We start from the raw sequence: 19,198 nt of genomic DNA, 5'->3' as shown, positions 1-19,198 counted from the left end.
GCACCATTTCCCAAGGGGCTGCATGTCCTTCCCCTGACTCAGCCCGTTTTCTTCCTGCTTTGTGCAACACAGAGCATCCCCAGCAAGGCTGCAAGCCTGTGGCCAGCAGGACTGCAGCCTTGGCACGTGGAAGGAGCCAGGATGCCCTTGGTGTACACCAAAGGAGCTGTTTGGAAGCGTGGAGTCTGATGTGCTCTGGTGAGACAGCCCCCCTCTGCAGTAATGTGTCCAATTCTGGAGTCCTTAGCACAGGGAGGGACCTGTTGGAGCGGGCCCAGAGGAGGCCCACAAAAATGATCAGAGGGGTGGAGCACCTCTGAGGACAGGCTGAGAGAGTTGGGGGTTTTCAGCCTGGAGAAGAGAAAACTCCGAGGGGATCTTATTGTGTCCTTTCAGTAGTTAAAGGGGGCTTATAAGAAAGATGGAGACAGACTTTTTAGTAGGGCCTGTTGCAATAGGACAAGGGGTAATGGTTTTAAACTAAAAGACACTTAAGCTGAAAGATCTAGACTAGAAGAAATTTTCTACACCGAGGGTATTGAAGCATTGGAGCAGGTTGCCCAGAGAGGTGGTAGATGCCCCATGCCTGGAAACAGTCAAGGCCAGGTTGGACAGGGCTCTGAGCAACCTGATCTTGTTGAAGATGTCCCTGCTCCCTGCAGGGGGTTGGACTAGATGACCTTTTAATGTTCCCTTCCGACCCAAACTATTCTGTGATTTTATGCAGCTTCCCACCCACTCAGAATTTCACCTGGGTCTGTCTGGTTAAAGCCCTCTCTGACTTCAGCTTGCTTAGCAGGATGTTCGTGGGGAACTGCCCTGTTTCTTCTAGTCATCAGTGGGTTGCCTCACATCTCTTGCACTACTTGAAACTTCCTTGCAGCCACTGGCTCCGTGAGGGCTGTGGCGTAACAAAGCAGGGCAGCACCCTGTCCCGTCGAGGCTGTGGCAGGACTTGGCTGCAGGTGAGTTGTGAAAGGGCTACTCGGTGCCTGGGGAGGCCAGGCCTGCTCCACAAGCACCAATTGCCAGGGCCACTCCAGGGGCACTTTTGCCAGTCTTGGCATTGTTGGGGCACCAGCTCTCAATTCTGGTCTTTCCAGGCCACAGGCCCCTCCTTCACCCCCTGGAACCAAGCCCCGACACCTTCAAAATCTGCCCCAGTTTGGGCAAAATTTGGCTGGGGAAGAAGCCACAGGGATCTGTGGCAACGCAGGTGCATCAGACACTCCCTGGAAAGGCAAATGCCACAGTTTTACCATGAGGCAGTGAGGAAGGAAAGGAGGTCTCACCCTTTTGCCGCACACCTTGCTGGGGCTGTGTCCCAGGGCCCACGCTCTGCTCCATCCCTGCCTCTCGGAAAGGCTCAGAGCGCCACAGGGGCAAAGGCAGCTGCCGTCCTGCAGGGCTCACCTGCGGGGGATTTCTGCCTGCAGAGCCAAGCACCAGTGCGGCCCAACCTGCTCCAGCCTCAGAGCTTCTTTGTGCCTAACCAGACCCAAGACACTGGAAAGTGGGGGTTGGGGCCACCAGAAATCACGCCCCTGATTACCCCCCCTGAAGCCAGGAAAGGGTTTCCCTGCAGGCCCTGAGGGCACACAGGTGGCCAGGCCAGCAACATCAGAGACACCTGCCGGGCCTCTCTGCACCGCTGCTCTGCCCAAAGGCAAATGAAATGCCCTGGCCCCCACCTGGGAAGCTGTCACCAGCCCCAAGTCACCCGGCCAAAGTCACACCATGTCACTGAACTGAGGCGTGACAAGAGATGCTGCCCCAGGGGCCACAGCAGGGGGGAGGGGAGAGGTGGGCTCTGGTTTTCCTTCCTGATGCAGGTGGGTGGGCTCGCTGCTGAACCCCTAACAGCCCTGCAAAAGGGACCCAGGAAGCTCCCAGCCACCCCAACAGTAGGGTCTCAAGGGCAGGCGATCCTGATGCCCTGGGATTTAGGAGGGTGGGAAGAACCCCAGATAGGGGGATAAAATGCCAGATGTGAGAGAATGCCAGCACAGCTCCTCAAATGGGTCTTTCTGCTCCAAGGAGGCAACAAGGACATGGGGAGCTGCCACTGTGAAGCAGTCCCTCTGATCAGCATTTTTGGGGACAGAAGCTCTAGCAAACCCAAGCCTCTGTCACCTACGTGAGCATCACCATGCACCGCTGGGACCAACAAAGGAGGAAGCTGTGGTGAGCACAGTACCCCAAAGCGTTCGTGCCCCATATCATGCAAGAAACAGGGACATGCATCCACCCTGGGTGTCCCTTCACCCCCTCACCACCTCCCTTCCCAGCTGCCACCCCCACAATTCAGGGCGAGAGCATGACTGCGTTGCACTGGGGTCCAGTGAGACAAAACCCAGCCCCCTCAAAATCCTTCCCATGGCCCCAAGGAATGCGTCCTTGTCAGGAAGAGAATTCTTGGCTCAGGGAGCAATAACAGAGGCGAGCTCGGCTTGCTCCGGCAGCTTGGGGCAGCGCCCAGCACATATTTCCCCAGCAGTGCCAAGCTTTAAAGCACAAACAAACACCGGCACATACTTGGCACCAGGCTGGAACAGCACGTCCCTGTGCAAACATGTGGCCTCGGCCTTGCTGTGGGATGGGCTTGACGGGCTGTGAAACGGCCAGTTGTGGGGCAGGGGGGGGAGGGAAGATGCAGCGCTGAGGCTACAGGCAGCCCCAGGGAGGGTCAGTGTGTTTGTCTGAACGGCAGCTCACCCCGGTGACAGCATCAGCAGGGCTGTTGAACTCTCTAGAAAGGAAACGTGTGACATCAAGGCTGAAAATTCTGGAGTTACAGCCCCCGGGATGGCTGCCAATGGGACAGAGGGAGCCACTGTGGGGCTGCCCTGACCCCTGGGAGGGCACCAGGAGCTCCTGCCCCACAGCATGGAGGGCACTGGGCATTTGTTTCAAAGGCAGGAGGATAAAAACCATCTCTCCCCCATGCTCCCCGCCTCAAGTCTCTCAGCTGTGAGCTAAGGTGGCTACTGGCCCCACTTGGCCCCTGTGGCTGCCCAGCAGGATAGAGCCCGTGTCCCCCCCCCCAGCCCACACACATCCGATATACCCCATGACCCCCATATACCCCCTCCACCCGCCTGCCCCATGCACACCCAAGCCCTACATACACCCCAGGGCCCCATAGCTGTGGGACGGCCCACCACATACCCCACAGGCAGGGGACAGCCCTATGAAGAGCCCAGAGCCCTTCTGCCAGGGCTTGGCTCCCTGCACAGCCCAGTGCTGGGGACAGCCCTCGCTACACCCTGTAGCTGGGGGTGAGCCCCATGCACATCCCATGGCTCCACTGCTGGGGGACGGCCCCCCACCCCACCCCCAACTCCATAGCCCCTGCACAGCACACAGAGAGGGGTACCACACTGAAACAAGCCCCGAAGGAGGAAGAGGAAAAAAAGGCAGGAACCTTCACCAATTTTGCGAAAACCCATTAGGGTCTCTCCATATGCCCCCTCTCACCCGCTGCCCACCCCCAGGGTGCAGTACTGCCACACCTGCCTTCCCCGCCTCAATAAAACCCGTGAGCTCACCCTCTGTGCTCCACACCACCCCACGGCTGTACTTTGACATACTTGCTTGAGCCACACAAGTCCCTCAGACACCCTGATAGTTGGTGCTAGACATGTTTTTCCTCCTGGTGGCTCAGTCCAACAACCCTGGGGGGCATCAAGCACCTCCCAGCTCATCCTGGTGGTAGTATTTTATGAGCAGCAGAGGATAAGGATGTAAATGCCTCCAAGATCCAGGGCAGTTCCCAATGCACCCCCTCCTGTGAGAGGTAGGGAGGCAGAGGGGCAGAACAGCATCATCACACTCTCGCTGTCTGCCTGGCTCTGGGGTGGAATGGAAATAACCCCACTCCATGGCTACTACCCTTGTACGGACTTGCTCTTGCTGGTTCTCATCCTGTCATCACAATCGCTTCCCCCTGCTGCACAAGCACGCCTAGCATTTCCGGAAAACGGGGGAAAGACGTAGTTTGAGAGCTGTCCCCTCCCTCTGCCCCCACTCAGCACAGGCGCAGCTCCCAAGCTGCAACGCCCCTTTGAATTCTTCACTGCATTTTTTTTTTTTTTTTTTTAAACAAAACAAAAAGCAAGCATAGCACTCTAGAAGAGACGAGAAATGAACATGTAAAAAATTATATATATATTTATATATGTGATTCATATCTATTTACAACATGGCTGGAACAGACAGCAGAACATCCAAGGAGGTTGCACAGCCATTGACAGCATCGCCCCAGCCAGGTCACGCAGGGTCTGGAAAGATAACAGAGACCAAAGCACAGACCCGTGGCGACAACTGGGCAGCCCCCAGCCCCGCTACGCTCCTTGCCCACTCCACAAAGAGAAAACTGTCCTCTGTGGCCACAGTGCCCTGATGAGTGAAGCTGTGGCTGGCTTGCTCCAAGCCACCTGAAGGCAGACACAAGCATTTGAGCACACCCATGGCAAACACTCTCCTGGGAAACAACACTGCATTCCTCACTCCCGCAGGAAAGCGTGACGGGTGAAACAGGTCCTCAGGAAAGCCTGAATCAGCCAGCCGAAAACACACAGCAAAAGCCATGCCCATGCAGAGCATCGCCCATTGCCTCCCTGCCTTGGTTTCTCCTGACCTGATGGGAATCCCCCCCCCCCCCCCCCCCAAAAAGCAAACCACAACCAAAAAAAACCGACCCAAAACCAACAAAAAAAACCACAAAACCCCACCATCCACTCAACTTCCTTTTGTCCATATGCCTTCAAAACTGGGCTTAAATTGGGCAGGTTTACTGCTGCCCTGGCACAGGCATGCCGAGACCTTCCACTGCACAGGACGGGAGGCCACTTTGCGTGAGGAGCAGACAGTATATGCACCAAGTGCACACGTCATTCTGCAGGCTGCAGCCATCTTGCCAACCTTTGGGGGGGGATTTTTGCTTTGTTTTTCAGGTTTTGTTTGTTTTCTCTTCCAGGCCTGGAACAAAGAACAGGCAAGAAGAAAAAAAAAAAAAAAAACCAAAACAAAAAACAGAAAAAAGAAAGAAATCCAAGCTTGGGGTGCCTGAGACCGTCAACACAGGTTTGCTTCTGTTCCTCTCTCCATGTTCTCTGTCTCGGATGCCTTTTTCCCCTTCCAGGCTGGTCATTCCCAGTCCTGCCTCTCTCCCTCCAGAGATCAGCTCCATCAGCTCACATCCGTCTCACCAGCTACGCCGGCCCCTGCTCTGCAAGCGCCAGGCGGGGGCTGCCTGTGACCAGAGAGGGGGCTGCCTGTGGCTTGGCCACGAGCTCCTCTGCCCCAAGCACCCTGCTGCTGGTGGGATTCAGCTCAGCACCTCTGCTGCCTGCCCGGCAGCTGCGAGAGGAGCCGCCTCTCACCCTCGGCAAAGCAGACCGCCTCGCTGGCCAGAACTGACCACGGAGACAGAAACTGCCCCCAAACCCTCTGGGGCAGCTGTGAGCCCCACGCTGCACCCCTCCATCACAGCCACACTCAGATGCAGCTATGGTGGGGCTCTACACCTGAAACAGCAAACACCTCACCACAGCTCCAAGCCACGGGGACAGTTTCAAACGCTGACCAGGCCCTCTCCCACAGCCGTCAGCCACACTGTCCCCTCCTGGGAGCTCAGCCTTGTGCAAGCAGGGGACAGATCCCAGGCAGTTCAGCCCAGCAACACAGCCCGTAATTTTTTTTGCCTATCAGCTAATTTCTCCACTTTGAAGCTCTAATGCACACACTTAACTTCCAGATCATGAATCACACCTTTTGCCCAGCTGGTTTTTCCTCTGCCAACACCAGATGCCTGAAAAGCATTCACATGCTACAGCTCTGAGCTCTGCCCTCCTACTCGGTGCCAAGCAAACAGCGACTCCTCAGAGCACGTCCCTGCTTCTCCCAGGGCTGCTCGACTCTCCCAGCAAGGAGGCAGTGCTTCAGTGGCTCTGCAAGCGAGGATGGTTTTAAACAGCATGAATATTAAGGCAGAAAACTGACTCGCTGAAAGGAACAGCCCAACCAAATCTGCCTGTGCATCCCAGGCTACTGAAACCGCTCGTTCACCTTCTCAGTTCTGGTGCGTGTTTGCTGTAAATACTCAAATAACTACGTGGATTCTTGTGCTCCCATCCCTATGGTACAGTGAAGTTCAATCCATTTAGCCAAAAAAAAAAAAATAAAATAGGAAAAAACCCAGCCTGCGAGTGCAGGCTACCCTGCCAGCTTGCTGGTTACAAGTGAGGATTTTCTCTGCGGGAGGTCCTGCGGTGTGGGGATGTGGTCTCCTGTCACCAGGTTCTTGTCTGGCCCTGCACTTGGCAACTGCTTGTTCTTCATCTTTGCCTTGGCCATGTTGTAGTCACCAGAATCAAAGTATTTTTGCTGGAAGAGGGAAAAGAGTTTGGGTCACTTCGATTTGCAGGAGTGTGGGGACATAGCAGAGACAGAGACACCTGGCCACAAATAAGATCCTTTAAGGAGCTGCTGGGGTTGCTCAAAACCAGGTCACAGAAACATCACGCAAGGGAAAAATCCAAGCAAGGGAGCCTGGTCCAATTCAAAAGGCCTTTAGCAGCCACCCACAAAGCCCAGTGACTCACACCCACCCCAGCTGGAAGCTCTGCCCCGCAGCAGCTGCCTGACTAAAGACACCAGGGTGCATTTTTGACTTTTGACCCACTTGGGGCGTTTGTAGCCAGTGAACTTTACCCAACAAGCGCCACGCCAAGCGGCGAAAGACCAGGCATGTCCTGCTCTGCCCCTGCACCACACTCGGCGTGACAGGGAATCGATGCCTGTCCAGGAACCCCCTGACAGCCAAAGGCAGGCACAGCCACACCAGCAGGCACCTCCAGGCAGAGAGTGTGCCAAGCCAGGGGACATCTGCTGGTACAGTTTATTCCCATTTGGTGAACAGATGACCTGGTTGTGCCAGAGGCAGGATTTTCTCCCCCTGCACCGCCCAGGCTCCCAACAGAACTCAGAGAAATGCCTGCGAAGGCGTGGCTGGAGGACACCTCCTTGCTGCACAGCACCACCAGCCTGGGGTTTGAAGGGCATTTTGTTCCTGTATCACACTCATCACCATGGGACTCTGTGCTCCTTCATGGTACTGCTTCACACCCTCCGGCTGCGCAGGAGAGGCTGAACACCAGCACAGAGCTTGTGCCAGTGCTACAGACAGGGCTGTGCTGGGCACAAGGAGCTCTGAAGCATCCTGTTCCACCCCGATGTGCCAGCGGGGCCCAGAGAGTCCAGTCCTGACAAAAAGTCCTTCACCACTTCAATACCAAGCCATTAAACAAAACCCTCCTTTCTGTGCTTGGCTTTAGGAGCCATTACATCAAACAACAGTCCCGGTGATCATGTCAACGGTGAGAGCGAGCGCACAGGGTGGCTGCTCAGGCAGAGCAGACAGCTGTCAGTGCAAGCTGAAAGGGAAGCCACACAGCAGAGCCAAACCCTACGCAGCGTGACAGCAGCGTGACACGGAGACACCGTGTGTTCAGAGCTGGGGAAGGCATGCAGCCACTGGCTGCCAACAGCTCAGAAGGGATTTGTTTTCTGCACCAGCCTCTGCAAGGAGGAGAGACAGCAGCAAAAACCCAAGCAGCTATAGATGGCTCCCGGAGAGGGATTTAATTACATTTCCAGGGAGCACAGTCAGAGGGCTGGCTTTTTACACAGGTACCAGCAATGGAGACACAGCCAGCCGACTCACTGGCATTCTCCATGCCCCTTGCACCAGCCCAGAACCCATGCAAAGTGCAGATCAAAGAGAAAAACTCAGACCCACAGCATCTCAGTGGCCCATTGAACCCCAGGGAGCACAGCAACAGGCAGGAGGTTTATGCTTGTTTCACCTCTAGACCCCAGGTTCCCCCAGTGGGAACATCTGGTGGGGGAGGTACGCAGAGCAAAACCACCCAAGGGGCAGCTGCTTTTGGGCTCTGAGCATGCCCAAGGCCTTGCTTGGTCACAGCAGCCTTGCTTTGGGCTTGTGCCCACTGGGCACCACGTCCAGCACAGGCCTGGCCCACGGGTTCTGACTTTTTGGCCTGGGGAATTTTGGTGTGATTTTTCTGGCCTGGTTGGAGCTTGGCTGCCTGTGCCATTGAGGGAGGAGAGAATGCAGACAAGCCATGGCTGAGAAGTAAGTACCCCCTTCTGCAGTCTCTTCATGAGGAAGTCGGAGCCTCCAGGCTTCTGGCCTAGGTTGGGGTATTTGGCCTTCAGTTTTGCCTCTTCTGCTTTCTCAGGAGTGACAGTTTCCTTCTCTTGTGTGTCCTAAAAAACAAAAAGCGGGGTGGAAAACCCTTCAGCCCCACAGAAAGAGACACACCTGTGATGCCGTAACACAATATTCAACAGTCCATCCTTGCTGAGCAAGCTGTGGTTCCCTAGAAAACCTGGACACACTCAGAGATTATGAACACCTTCCCCATCAGAAACAGCTTTCACGTCCAGTACCCATAGAAACAGGCAGACTCTCTCTCTGCCTCTTCCCCAGATGACAGCCACTGCAGGCACTTGCGCTGACGTTAGGCTTTGCCAGCTGCGCTTAAAACATCATCACAAACTGCTGCTGGACAAGTGCCTTCCCCTGAGCAGCGACAGGTGAGACCAGCATCAACAGATTTCAGTCCAGAGCTGCCCAGCACGATGGGCTACAGCAGCGCTGGGAGGGTTCAGCCTTGCTGCACCCTGTTGCAGTACAGCTGAGACAGAAGAAACCCTTCTGCTCCAGAACCAGTTTATTGGGAATGACAACTGGCACAGGCAGCAAAGCAGCACTTTGGCACCGGTTCACAGCCACAGGAGCTTCAGGATGTCCCCAGATGCCACCTAGCCTGCTTGAAGCCTGGGACTGATTGCAACAGGAGGTGCCAGGCCCTGGTTGTCACCTGGCCCCTCTGCAGGAGCCCTAAGGCCTACTCCCAACACAGCTACTGAAAAAGCATCACCTGAGCAACGATGCTGAGGCTGGGTTCCCAGGCTTGGGATCTGCTCTCCAGCCACCAGCCTCTCTTCATGGAGGTGCGCTCCCTCCTCCAGGGAAGGGCTGCAGGCCTGGGGACAGGAGCTTTGGTCTGGGGCAGGAAGGAGTGAGGGTTCCAGCAGGGCCTGCAGAGCCTCACCTGCAGTATGGCAGAGTTGTGGCTGCCCACCAGCCCAGCTCCAACAGGAACACATCACACTGGCCACCTCCACCAGCAGCCACCTGGGGACAAGCCACTGTGTGAGCATGAGTCGCTGTTCCACAGGATGTTGGCAAGGGGTGTTCTTAACTGCTGTTCCCTTTCCATCAGGGACGATGCTGGCAGACTTGGCAGCGGCATCTCTGCCCCTGCCAGCCCAGGTGAGCCAATGGATGCCTTGTGCATCTTCTCTCCAGTGCCGAGGCCCTGAACTGCTCCCAGCCTACAGAGACGGCAAGCTCCAGGCAATAAGCATGGCAGAACGCTGCTGCTGTGAGCCTCTGCCCCATCTGTGAAGCGGGAAAGCCCTCAGCATCGGACAGGACCTACAAGCTGGCAGGATGCACCTGGCAATCGTGCAGTGCATAGGTGGGTGGGATGGGAGTCCCGGGCTCCCCAGGTACCAGGCACTGAAGCTCGGCCTGGCAGTGGTAAGACGTGCCCCCACATGTTCAACTGCCAGGACTTTCCTTCCTTCCTTCCTTCCTAGGCAGCCAAGGGCAAAGCTGCAGCCCACGAGCCCCCAGGCTGGAAAGCACTGCCAGCATGACAAGAAGTTTCCAATGTGATCTTCCACTGGCGCTGACCCAGGGGAGCAGCTCTTTGCAGAGGCTGTGAGACCGCGCGCGCAGAGGCTGTCATGAAACAGCTCCTCAGGTGTGCCTCAAAAAGACAAAGCAAACCTGAGTTAATGGCAGCTCCTGACAGTCAAAACTGGGACAACTGGAGCTGGGAGCAGCAGCGCAGGCCCTGAACATCCCACTCGGAGCCTCAGCCGCGCAGGCTCCTCCTTACGCCCCCATCCATGAGGGTCCCTAGGGGATTGAAGTGGGGAGCGAAGGCGGGGGAAGGTGCCAAGAGTCTCGTCACGATCTTCAGCTTCTGCATGCTGCAGGGCTTCGCCCACACACGGCCCGAAGGAGCCCGGCTCTTCTTACTTGTCTCCATGACAGCTCCAGGAATAAGAGTTGCAGCCAGCATGTGCCACTTGGCCCTGCGGCAGAGCAAGGCGTGCCACCAGCCCCCGTATCACACAGGTTGAGGGGGGCTTTGGCAGCAGGAGCCAAAGCTTGGCCCTCCACGGCCCTTCCATCATTTCAGCCTGCTCTCTTCAGTCCTGCATCGCCGAGCCTCCTTCCCCCCTGCCCAGCTGCAGGCGCCACTGGCTCCCATCACCACGCACTGCGTGGGGTGCGCTGCTGCACCCCGCTGCTTGCCCACCTGGCAGGCACCGCTCCCACAGCGGCCAGCGGAGCCAACGCCACGCCGGCATCGCCATCACCCACCAGCGGATGTGGGGCCCCCCCAGCAGCGCGTCCCAGTACACACCCCCCCTCACCGCGGGAGAGCACCCACCACCCGCCCCCGGAGCCCCAGAGGCAGCGCGGCCGCCTCCCTCCTGCGCCCACCCACAAGAGCTGCACGAACCCGGGGAAGCAGAAAAAGCTTCTCCCGCTGAGGCGGCCGGCGGCAGCTCTGCCCGAGCCCGGCAGCCACGCGGGGTCGGGCCCACGGCCCAGGGACGCAGCAGCCGCCCGAAACCACGGCCCATGCCGCGCTGTGGCACCAGGCGGGCGGCCCGGCGCCGGCGGGCGGGTGGCTGGGCCCGAGGCGGGCACCCGGGGGCCGAGGCCAACGCCGGTGGGCAGCGGCCCCCCGGGCCTCACCCCGCTGCAGTGGGGCAGCCGGGGTCCCCCGGGCCGCTCCCCCGCAGCTGCCCCCCGCCCCACAAACCGCCTTCTCTGCCAGCGCCCCCCGCCCCCGGCATCCCACGGGCCCCCACGCACCCCCCACGCACCCCCCACGCCGTCACCGGGACAGAGCTATCCCACCGGCCCTGCCGGAAGTCCAACCCCCACCAGTCCCACAGCTAATGAGAGACCAACATTTATCAGACGGACAACAGAAACAACCAATCCGCCCGCAGGGCAGCCAGAAGAGACGAGCCAACGGGATCCGGCCGGGCCCGCCCCGCCGTTCCGCACCTGTTTCTCCTGCCCAGTCTCCTCCGCGCGGGCGCTGGTACCGAGCGGGGCTGCCATGGCGGGAAGGGGGGGGGGATCCACGGTCCCTCCGCACCCCGCGCTCCCTGCAGCCCCGCGCTCTGCTCCAAAATGGCCGCCGCCGCCCCCAACGTCTCAGCTGCCCGACGGACAGGCGCTGTGCCCAATGGGCATAGGGAGGCGGCCGCGTGACATCATACCTGACCAATCAACACCTGCCGGTGGGCGGGGAGAGCGGCGGGGCAGCACCCTCCGGCTGGAGCGGCCACCGGCGAATGGGAATCGAGGCAGCAGCGCGGGGGCGGGGCAAGGGCTCGGCGGCCCCGCCCCCCTCGAGCGCCCCACCGCGGGCGGGGCCACCCCGGAGCTGCCGGGCTGGAGCCGGGGCCCCGCACTGCACCGGCCCCGGGGGGTGGCGCCCCGACACCCGGCTTCGGGGACCCCCCCGGCAGTATCCCCTCGGCAGGCGTGGGACCGGGGTGGGGGGCGGATGGGCCCCGGGGCGGGCCAAACGGGGGGGGCGGGAAAGGGCGCTGCCCGCAGACCCCCGGGCTCGGGGCAGGAGCTGGGACCACCCACAAGATCCATGGCACAAGGGCCACCAGCATCGGTGGGAGACAGGGACGCCTCCCGCCCCCCGTTATTCGGACACATCGAAATACGTCGGACACGCTCGGGCTGGAGAAATGCATTTACATGAACTACAGGAGGCTGGGGGCAGGGGAAGGCGGGGAGGGTTGTTTTTTTTTTAAAAAAAAAAAAATCACAGTTAAACTTTTCCTTTTGCTAGAAAGAGCAGGTGTGCAACAGGGGCTCAGCCTGGGGGGCTTCAGCCCAAGGGGGCACAGCCGGTGGGGGGGCTGCCCCAGGGGGGTCAGCCCAGGACATGGCTCCCCAGCCTCTGCCGAGCTGCTCCTCGATGGCAACTGTGCCCAGGGCTTTGCGTGGCCCCGGGCCAGTGCCTGAGGTGGTCCGCACTGGTGGTCCCTGCTGCCGGACCCCCTGAACCAGCCTCCTGCCCCAGGCCAGCACCCTCTCCCCCTGCCCCGACCCCCCGCTCCCAGCTCCCAGCCCCAAGGCCCCAGCAGCCCCACAGGGGATCCCGGGCTGCTCAAGGGCAAGACCCATGCGGGGAAGATGGAGCCACGGCCACGCACCAGCAGCGCGGGTGGCTCCGCAGCCCCATTTCTGCCCGCTTGGCACCCGCAGGCCCACAGCCACCTCCCACCACCACACCAGCCCAAGGAGGACCCCACCGGCGGGCAGCACTGGAAGGGGGGTGAAGAGCTGCCACTGCCTCTCCCAGAGACACCAGCCTTGGGAGGAGCGTGACCTGCCCCCGCAGCTGGGTGCTCACCCTCTCACCCCTGCCCGGGGCAGGGGGAGCGAAACCCCCAGCCCCCCCAAGCTGAGCCCACCCACTGCTGCAGCAAGCCCATGCCAGATCACTCCCGGCCTCCCGCTGAGGGGGCAAGGCTCCCCCACGGGGCTGGGGGGGTTGGGGGCTTTTTAGGACTTATTGAAGGCTGCCAGGACAGCCCAGATCATCTCTGCACCCCTGGCTTTGGCAGCTTCCACCTCAGGGTCCATATCGAGGAGGTCCTTGGTCCTGTTCATGGCCACGTCATACTTGTCATCTGCCAGGCTGGAGAAAACGTTCTCCAGCACATCTGAGGAGTGGGCCAGCACCAAGAGAGCCAGAGTCCTGCGGTCCATGCGGTTGGGGTCATTCACCCACCGCTCCAGCATGCTCTCCTGGAGCTTCTTCACCAAGCGCTGCTTCTCGGTGGCGTTGCTGATGGGGTGGGTGGTCATGTCGAAGAGCAGGAAGTTCTGCTTCTCCGTGGTGAGGATGCCCTTCTCCACCAGCGCCTTGGCGATGCGCTCGCGCACGTTCCTCAGCTGGTACTGCAGCTTGAAGGGGTTCCAGGTCTCCCCTGCAGGAGAGGAGACCCTGTTCGACACCAGGGCAGCAACAGCTTTGCCCCCCAGCACCAGCACCCAGGCTGCTTCCAGCCCAGGATCACCTGTGCTTGCACAGACACCAGTCCCTGCTGCAGGAAACCTCAGTCCTTCCCTGAGCCTGACTCTGACCCGCTTCCCCCATCAGTTCAGACTGGCAAAGCTCCCAGCAGCTGCAGGGCACAGGAGCTCTGGGCAGATCCCTTTGGAAAGCCCCTTCTTACCCTGGACTTTGGACCCCAGGCTTGGGTGAAGATTCAGAATGAAAAAAAGAGGGAACAGGGAGCAAGGTACAAGTCTTGCACCCCGAGCTCCCAACAAAAAAGGCCCAGAAAAACGTTCTCTGCCTCCACATTCAGCTTTCCCTTGTCCAGCTGTCAGTATTCTGCCAGGCTCCAGGGAAGGAAGGGGATGGCCAAGCCATGGAGAGGGGACAGGTAGCAGGGATGGGCCCCGAGGGAGCTGGGGAGGTGGCACCCAACTGTCCCTACCAGTGAGCAGCTCTATCCAGGTCTGCACTGTTTCTGCAGACTCCGTGGCCTTGATGTGTCGGAGGGTCTCATCCAGCAGGACGTCGCCAGTCGGTGTGTCTGACTTCAAGAGCACCTGGAAGGACGAAGTGGAAACATGGCGTAAGGCGGACGCAGACCTGCCGCTCCTTGCCCGAAGCAACAGCACCAGCCCCGGTGTGCAGCGCTGCTCTGGCAAAGTTTGCGGCCAGCAGGCTCGGCTGGGGCAGAAGGAACCGCGAAGCCTGTCAGGCCCCCAGCCCAGCTCCTGCAGCACCTTCACCTTCCTCTCCAGCAGCCTCTTCTTCCTGATGGAGAGCGGCTCCAGGTGGATCCGGCCGCGCAGAGCCAGCTCGATGAGGATGCCGCCCCGCAGGCCTGAAGAGATGCAGTCATTCCAGAAGGATGTGTAGCCCTGGGAGAGAGAGGATGGACAGAAAGGGGTGGAGAAAGATGGGAAGGGGAGCTCTGCCGAGCCCCCGATGTGTCCTGGCCTGCCTGGCCAACTCACCTGGCTCCCACCAACAGCTCTGCCTCCCAGGTCAGAAGGGCTTTCCCCACCAGATGAGAAGTGCCCGGCAGCCCCAACTAACCCCCTCCCTGCCCAAAACCTCCGTGTAAACATTGAGCAATTCTGGCTGTGCCTTGCCCGCTGCACCCACCACCAGCCGGCACACCCCAGCGCTGCCCAGGCAGCTGCGCCCAGCCCTGGATCATAAAAAAGTCTGAGCAAGAACGAGCAGAGCGAGGCCCTTTCCCCCGGCAAGCCCCTGGCCAAAGGGCACCGCTGCTGTGGGGCTGTGACCAGCAACCAGCACCGGGAGCTCGGCTCTGCCCTGCCTCAGCACCTGCTTTGGCCGTGCCCGGGGGCAATGGGAGGAGAAATCTGTTCTCCTTGAAGGAAGCCCCCATCAGCTCCATACCATGCCCTGAGAGTAATTAACTGCATGAAGAAATCGCTCGCCTGGTCCCCAGCTACCCACAGCACCATCCCATGGGGCAGGGGCTGCAGCAAGCCCCAATGCCCACCACAGGGCACAAGAGCTACCCCAGCCCCTCGCCCACCCCCCACCCTCATCGCACACCCCTCACCCAAATCCGCCCACAGACTTCTGCAAGGGAAGAGATTTCCAGTCAGGGATGAAGGACAGGACAATACATCCCACCGCTCCCCCCAGAGCGGGCACCTTGGGGCTGGGGTGCAGCAGTCCAGGTCCCACCATGGGGGCAGCGCTGGGGCCACCACTGGCTTGGCATGTTCCACGCCCGGCCCCAAGCCCTGCTCAGTGAGCCTGCCACGGGACGGGGTGCTCACCCGAGAAGCACAAGCTCCAAAATTGTTACGGCATTCGGCAAAGCCACAAGCAGGTGCAAAGCTCCAGAAAATATGGCCCAGGAGGAACCAGCAACTGCACTGGGGTTTTCGCTCCAGGGAAAAGATGGAGGGAGAACAGGATAAAGGGGGTCAGACGCATAAAAGGCAGCAGCAAAAAGGGAGGGAATGGCCAGTTCCCACTTCCACTGTGCATGGGACAAGAGTCCTGGGCTAAAATTGTAGCCAGAGAGACTGAGGCTGGCACCGGGAAGAAGTAACTGTCCGGAGAAGGAAGCCCAGGAATGCTTTGCCCATGGAGGGAGGGGCAGGGAAGGGCAGTCTCTGTGCCTTGCGGTTTAAGAACATTCAACTGATGCTTCTCAGAGGAGAGCTGATCCTGGTTGGAAGCCTGGGCCAGCCTAGGCGACCTCTCTGTTCCCTTCTTCCACTCATCTTTTATCCCCCGATGAGAACAAAGCCCGGTTGTTCCGGCCCGATGACTGCTGCATTGTGGCACTGGGTGGCAGTCCTTGGATTTCAGGGCAAGTGGAGGGCAGGCAGGGCGGCGGGACAGGCTCCTCCAGGCAGGCAGCGGGGCTGGGAATGGGGCAGGCGCTGGCGTTTGGGTCGGGCCCACGGGAAGGGTGAGCCAGAGTAGGATGCAAAGTCACAATGTGCTTATTTGCAGGGGGACACCGATACACCAGAAACGCTACGGCCCATTTGTAACGCCCTTGATCATAACTCCCTTTTCACTGCTCTTTTTCCCTGGAGGGGGAGGGGAGGAGAGAAGAGACAGGTCTAAAAGCTACCAGGAAACTGCAGACAAAGCAGCCTAACAAGCCCCCTTCCTAGGGAAAACACGCCGAGGACACGCAGCCCTCCTACATGCAAATTTTTACAGTCCGTATGGGTAAACTCTTGTCCCCAGCGTGTCTGTTTACACAGTGCATCTGGACACCGGGTTGCTCAGCTTGCATAGCACACAGAACCATGAAAGAAATTAAAATCTTTATTTGCTTTCTTCATTTCCTTGTGAGGGAAGACAAAGCAACCTTTCATCTCTGCCCTGCTGATTTCTGTCCATGGCAGACACGCCGTTTTTTGTACGCGCCCTTTAGGAACAAGTTCTCCAGAAAAGTGTGGAGGTGACCGAAAGTTTCAATTCACGGGGCTGGCAGACACGTTACAGGCACATTACCCCTAGAAAATTTTGAGAGGTCTGAAATCAAACAAGTCAAAAGTTCTTGGGTTACTTTCAGCTTCTGGAATCTGACTGGTTACCAATGCCAAGCTGGTGCACTGCCAGCCTCCCCTACAGACTGGTACTTAAAATAATGAAATAACACTGTGAGCTCACTGGATTTGGCTAAAATTGTACTGTTTTTCTCCCATCATCAAACCATGAGTGAACAACAAAGCTGGGAAAACCCAGTGCCTAGGAGCCCAGCTCACATCCTGGCTACTGCTGCCTCTGGTCTTCCTTTCGATGGAGGAATGTGGAAGGACAGGATGGGAGAGTGGGGGGGTAAAGTGTGATAAGCTTTTTAGGTCTCTATTGTGCTCTCCTAACTTCCTGGTGGCTGAAGGACATTCCCAGCGACACATTAACCCAGCCAAGAATGCTGCATGTCGCCCAGAAAGAAAGCAGACCGTGCCACGGCTCCTAGGCTGCTCTCAAATATTTGCTGTAAAATTACGTGTGCGATGTTCTCTTTGTAGCCCTGCTTTCCTGGTACTTCCTATTCGGCTCAGCAAGCCCTGGGTCTGACGTGGGCTCGCTAAACAGGACAGCTACAAGCCTCTGTCACCCACACAGCCAGCAGCTCCCTCCTGCCGGACCTGCGAGCCAGGTCCACGTCAGAAGCCTTGGCCCGAGCAGGTCTACGTGGGAGCAAGGCACCCACTCAGGCTAACCCAGCAGTAGCAGGGCCCAAGGCAAAAAACATTCCAGCACCTCACAGGGGCTTAATTTCAACCCAGAGAAACAGATGATGGGACGGTGGCCCATCTGCTGCGGCTCCGACAACCACAGTGTCTCCTTTCTTCTGGGTGGGAGACAAGCTTACAGGAAGAGTGCTCCTGGAGCTAAAAAACCTGCGCTTAAGGCTCTCCTCTGCCATTATTATGGCAAGAAGCACCTTGGGCAACTGGTTAGCTTCCCCCAGTCTCCATTTCCCCATCTGCTCGACAGGAATAGAAGCAACAGATTCCCCCAAAGAGATCAAGATGACACAGGCGCTAAAGACAAGGCGTGCCAACACAGCAGGTAAGAGCCAAGCAGCTCAGAGGACTCAGCGCAAGGTGTCTTCTCCTTTCCCCACAGCTCATTCCAGGCAGAGCTGTGAAACGAGTTCCTACCGACCGATAAGCACAAAATAATTCCATCTGCCCAGGGTCCCCCTCCCACAGAAAGCAACCCCCCCTGAACATCACCGGCTGCGAAGCTCATCCACTGCTGCCAAGGGAAGCCATTCAACCGGCACTCAGGGGCGAGACGGGCACTCAGCCAAAAGATTCCCCCTCAGCCCCGGTCCCTCAGCCCTGGAGCTGCACACCACCGTTCAGCCCAGCTGAGGAAACCACCAGCCCCAGAACAGAGACGTGGCTCCCGCCGCCTTTGCCCCTGCTGCGTTCAGACCCATCCCGCACCTGCCTTTGCCCCCCACCTGGCCCAGCGGTCGCGCTGCGCCTCTTCTCTCAAAACCTGCCCCTGCTGTTCTTCACATCGATTTTTAACGAAGCGGGAACTGCGTTCAGAGCGGCCCTGTGTTTCAGCTCAGGGTTCTGGCTAGGAGGGTGCACTGGGGTGAGGGACAGGGACATGTGCCGCCTGGTGCACAAAGCCAGGCTCCTTTTACTCCGCATCTCTGACGCCAGCAAAGAACGAGCCCACCTGCGCTCTGCAAGCAGCAGCCGCACAACACCGTAGGGCACCGCTCGCCTCAGCCGCTTCCCACAGCGCGCGCAAGCAACCTCCGCAGCTCGGTCTGAGCTACAGGTGAAGGCGGTTTGCACTAAGTGGGGGGTGGCTTCGTTGAAAAGGATTCTGAGGAACTCACACGGTCCCTTCTGGTGCTCACCGAGGACCTCGCCTCCGAGTACACGAAGGCAGCACTGCCACCGCTGCACACGCAGCCGCCAGGGATGCCTGCGCCTGCCTTACCTCCTTGTCCTTCAGCCCCAGGAGCAGCACCTCCTCCATGAGCGTCAGGCGGATGTCTTTGGAGTCGTCAGGGTCACCATCGGGCAGGTCTCTGTCTGCGGCCGCATCTTCCTCGCTGTCTGGTTTCTTTTCCGAGTTCCTTCCCACCTCAGGGCGCCGTCCTCGGTGCGTCAGCGTCGTCATCTCCCGCTCCGGCTGGGCACAGAGAGCCGAGGTCTGCCCCGCTCCGAAGCGCGACGGGCGATGCCAGTGCGAACCCCAGCCGCTGCCCCCCCCGGCTCAGGGGGCACGGCCGAGGCCAAGGGACACTCCCCCCTCCCGCCCGGGGATCTGCAGCTCGCCCCTCCCGGGACGGCGGCACACGAGCCCCCGACAGCAGCGCCCGGCCGGCCCCCGCGACGTGCTCGGGGCGATGCTGCAGGTCCGGGAGAGGGGGGAGACCTGAGGCACCGCAGGGCCCCCCCACCCCGGGGACCCCTTGGCGCGGCCGGCTCCCGCGCGGCCCCCCCGCACTCACCTGCTCACGGGGGGGGGGGGAACGAGCTGCACGTCGGGGGTCGCTGCCGACCCCGCCCCCCCTGCCCCACGCGGCAGCAGCGCGATCCCGCAACTTTTTCCCTGCGAAACGTGCGGAGGCAGCGCGGGAGGCGGCCGGGACGCGGACACGGCGGGGGGGGCGGACACGGGGGCCCCCTCCCCGCAGGGGGTGCCAGGCCCGAGACTCCCCGCCCCGCCGCCGCCCCGACCGGCAGCTCCTCCCGCAGCCGCAGGGCCGGGCCCGCGGAGCAGCTTCCGGCGGCGGCCGGGGCGGCTCCCCGCGCTCCGGTACCGGCAAATGGGAGCCCGCGCGGCCGGCAGCGCCAATGGGCGCGGGCAGCGGCCGGGCCGCCGGGGTGGGGGTGGGGGTTTCCCCCCCCCCCCCCCCCCTTCCTGGGGCGGAGGGCGGCGGGGCTGCCCCGCTCCCGGTGCGCCCCGGGGCACAGCCGCCGGATCGCCCCCCCCCCCCCTTTTCCCCCCAGCCCGCGGCAGGAGCGGCCCCG

General features: G+C 59.8%; 3 protein-coding genes across 4 annotated transcripts; 1 reads left to right on the top strand and 2 right to left on the bottom strand.

Moving 5' to 3' along the window:
• Positions 1–654: 654 nt before the first annotated feature.
• On the top strand, positions 655–6,173 carry LOC119140050. The gene is made up of 2 exons (XM_037371081.1): positions 655–2,184; positions 4,979–6,173. Exon 1 carries the CDS (start codon positions 687–689, stop codon positions 1,590–1,592), a length of 906 nt encoding a protein of 301 aa, XP_037226978.1. The 5' UTR covers positions 655–686; the 3' UTR covers positions 1,593–2,184; positions 4,979–6,173.
• Positions 4,153–11,368, bottom strand: ENSA (endosulfine alpha). Its single transcript, XM_037371130.1, has 3 exons — positions 11,189–11,368; positions 8,167–8,292; positions 4,153–6,387 (listed from the first exon to the last, which is right to left on the bottom strand). The coding sequence occupies exons 1-3, from the start codon at positions 11,243–11,245 to the stop codon at positions 6,217–6,219; spliced, it is 354 nt and encodes a 117-aa protein (XP_037227027.1). The 5' UTR covers positions 11,246–11,368; the 3' UTR covers positions 4,153–6,216.
• Positions 11,369–11,882: 514 nt separating this feature from the next.
• Positions 11,883–19,046, bottom strand: GOLPH3L (golgi phosphoprotein 3 like). 2 transcript variants are annotated; one of them, XM_037371096.1, is made up of 5 exons: positions 18,676–19,046; positions 18,159–18,353; positions 13,955–14,092; positions 13,660–13,774; positions 11,883–13,143 (listed from the first exon to the last, which is right to left on the bottom strand). In XM_037371096.1, the coding sequence occupies exons 2-5, from the start codon at positions 18,339–18,341 to the stop codon at positions 12,716–12,718; spliced, it is 864 nt and encodes a 287-aa protein (XP_037226993.1). In that variant the 5' UTR covers positions 18,342–18,353; positions 18,676–19,046; the 3' UTR covers positions 11,883–12,715. The 2 variants fall into 2 exon arrangements, with proteins under 2 accessions (XP_037226993.1, XP_037226994.1); XM_037371097.1 differs by having other exon boundaries at positions 13,961–14,092; positions 18,676–19,041.
• Positions 19,047–19,198: the final 152 nt, after the last annotated feature.

This window comes from Falco rusticolus, chromosome 19, assembly GCF_015220075.1.
Source record: "Falco rusticolus isolate bFalRus1 chromosome 19, bFalRus1.pri, whole genome shotgun sequence".
Lineage (NCBI taxonomy): Eukaryota > Metazoa > Chordata > Aves > Falconiformes > Falconidae > Falco > Falco rusticolus.
The sequence above is the reverse complement of the archived record's forward strand: the minus strand, read 5'-3'. Positions and strand labels throughout refer to the sequence as shown.

What these genes read in the sequence shown, in the direction of transcription:
- ENSA (XM_037371130.1), bottom strand. Translation starts at nt 11,245, where the DNA reads ATGGCAGCCCCGCTCGGTACCAGCGCCCGCGCGGAGGAGACTGGGCAG. An exon ending in AGACTGGGCAGGAGAAACAG is followed by an intron (nt 8,293 to 11,188) that starts GTGCGGAACGGC and finishes TTTGTTTTTTAG; the next exon opens with GACACACAAGAGAAGGAAAC. An exon ending in TGAAGAGACTGCAGAAGGGG is followed by an intron (nt 6,388 to 8,166) that starts GTACTTACTTCT and finishes TCCCTCTTCCAG; the next exon opens with CAAAAATACTTTGATTCTGG.
- GOLPH3L (XM_037371096.1), bottom strand. Translation starts at nt 18,341, where the DNA reads ATGACGACGCTGACGCACCGAGGACGGCGCCCTGAGGTGGGAAGGAAC. An exon ending in TGGGGCTGAAGGACAAGGAG is followed by an intron (nt 14,093 to 18,158) that starts GTAAGGCAGGCG and finishes TCTCTCTCCCAG; the next exon opens with GGCTACACATCCTTCTGGAA. An exon ending in TGCTGGAGAGGAAGGTGAAG is followed by an intron (nt 13,775 to 13,954) that starts GTGCTGCAGGAG and finishes TCGTCCTTCCAG; the next exon opens with GTGCTCTTGAAGTCAGACAC.
- LOC119140050 (XM_037371081.1), top strand. Translation starts at nt 687, where the DNA reads ATGTTCCCTTCCGACCCAAACTATTCTGTGATTTTATGCAGCTTCCCA.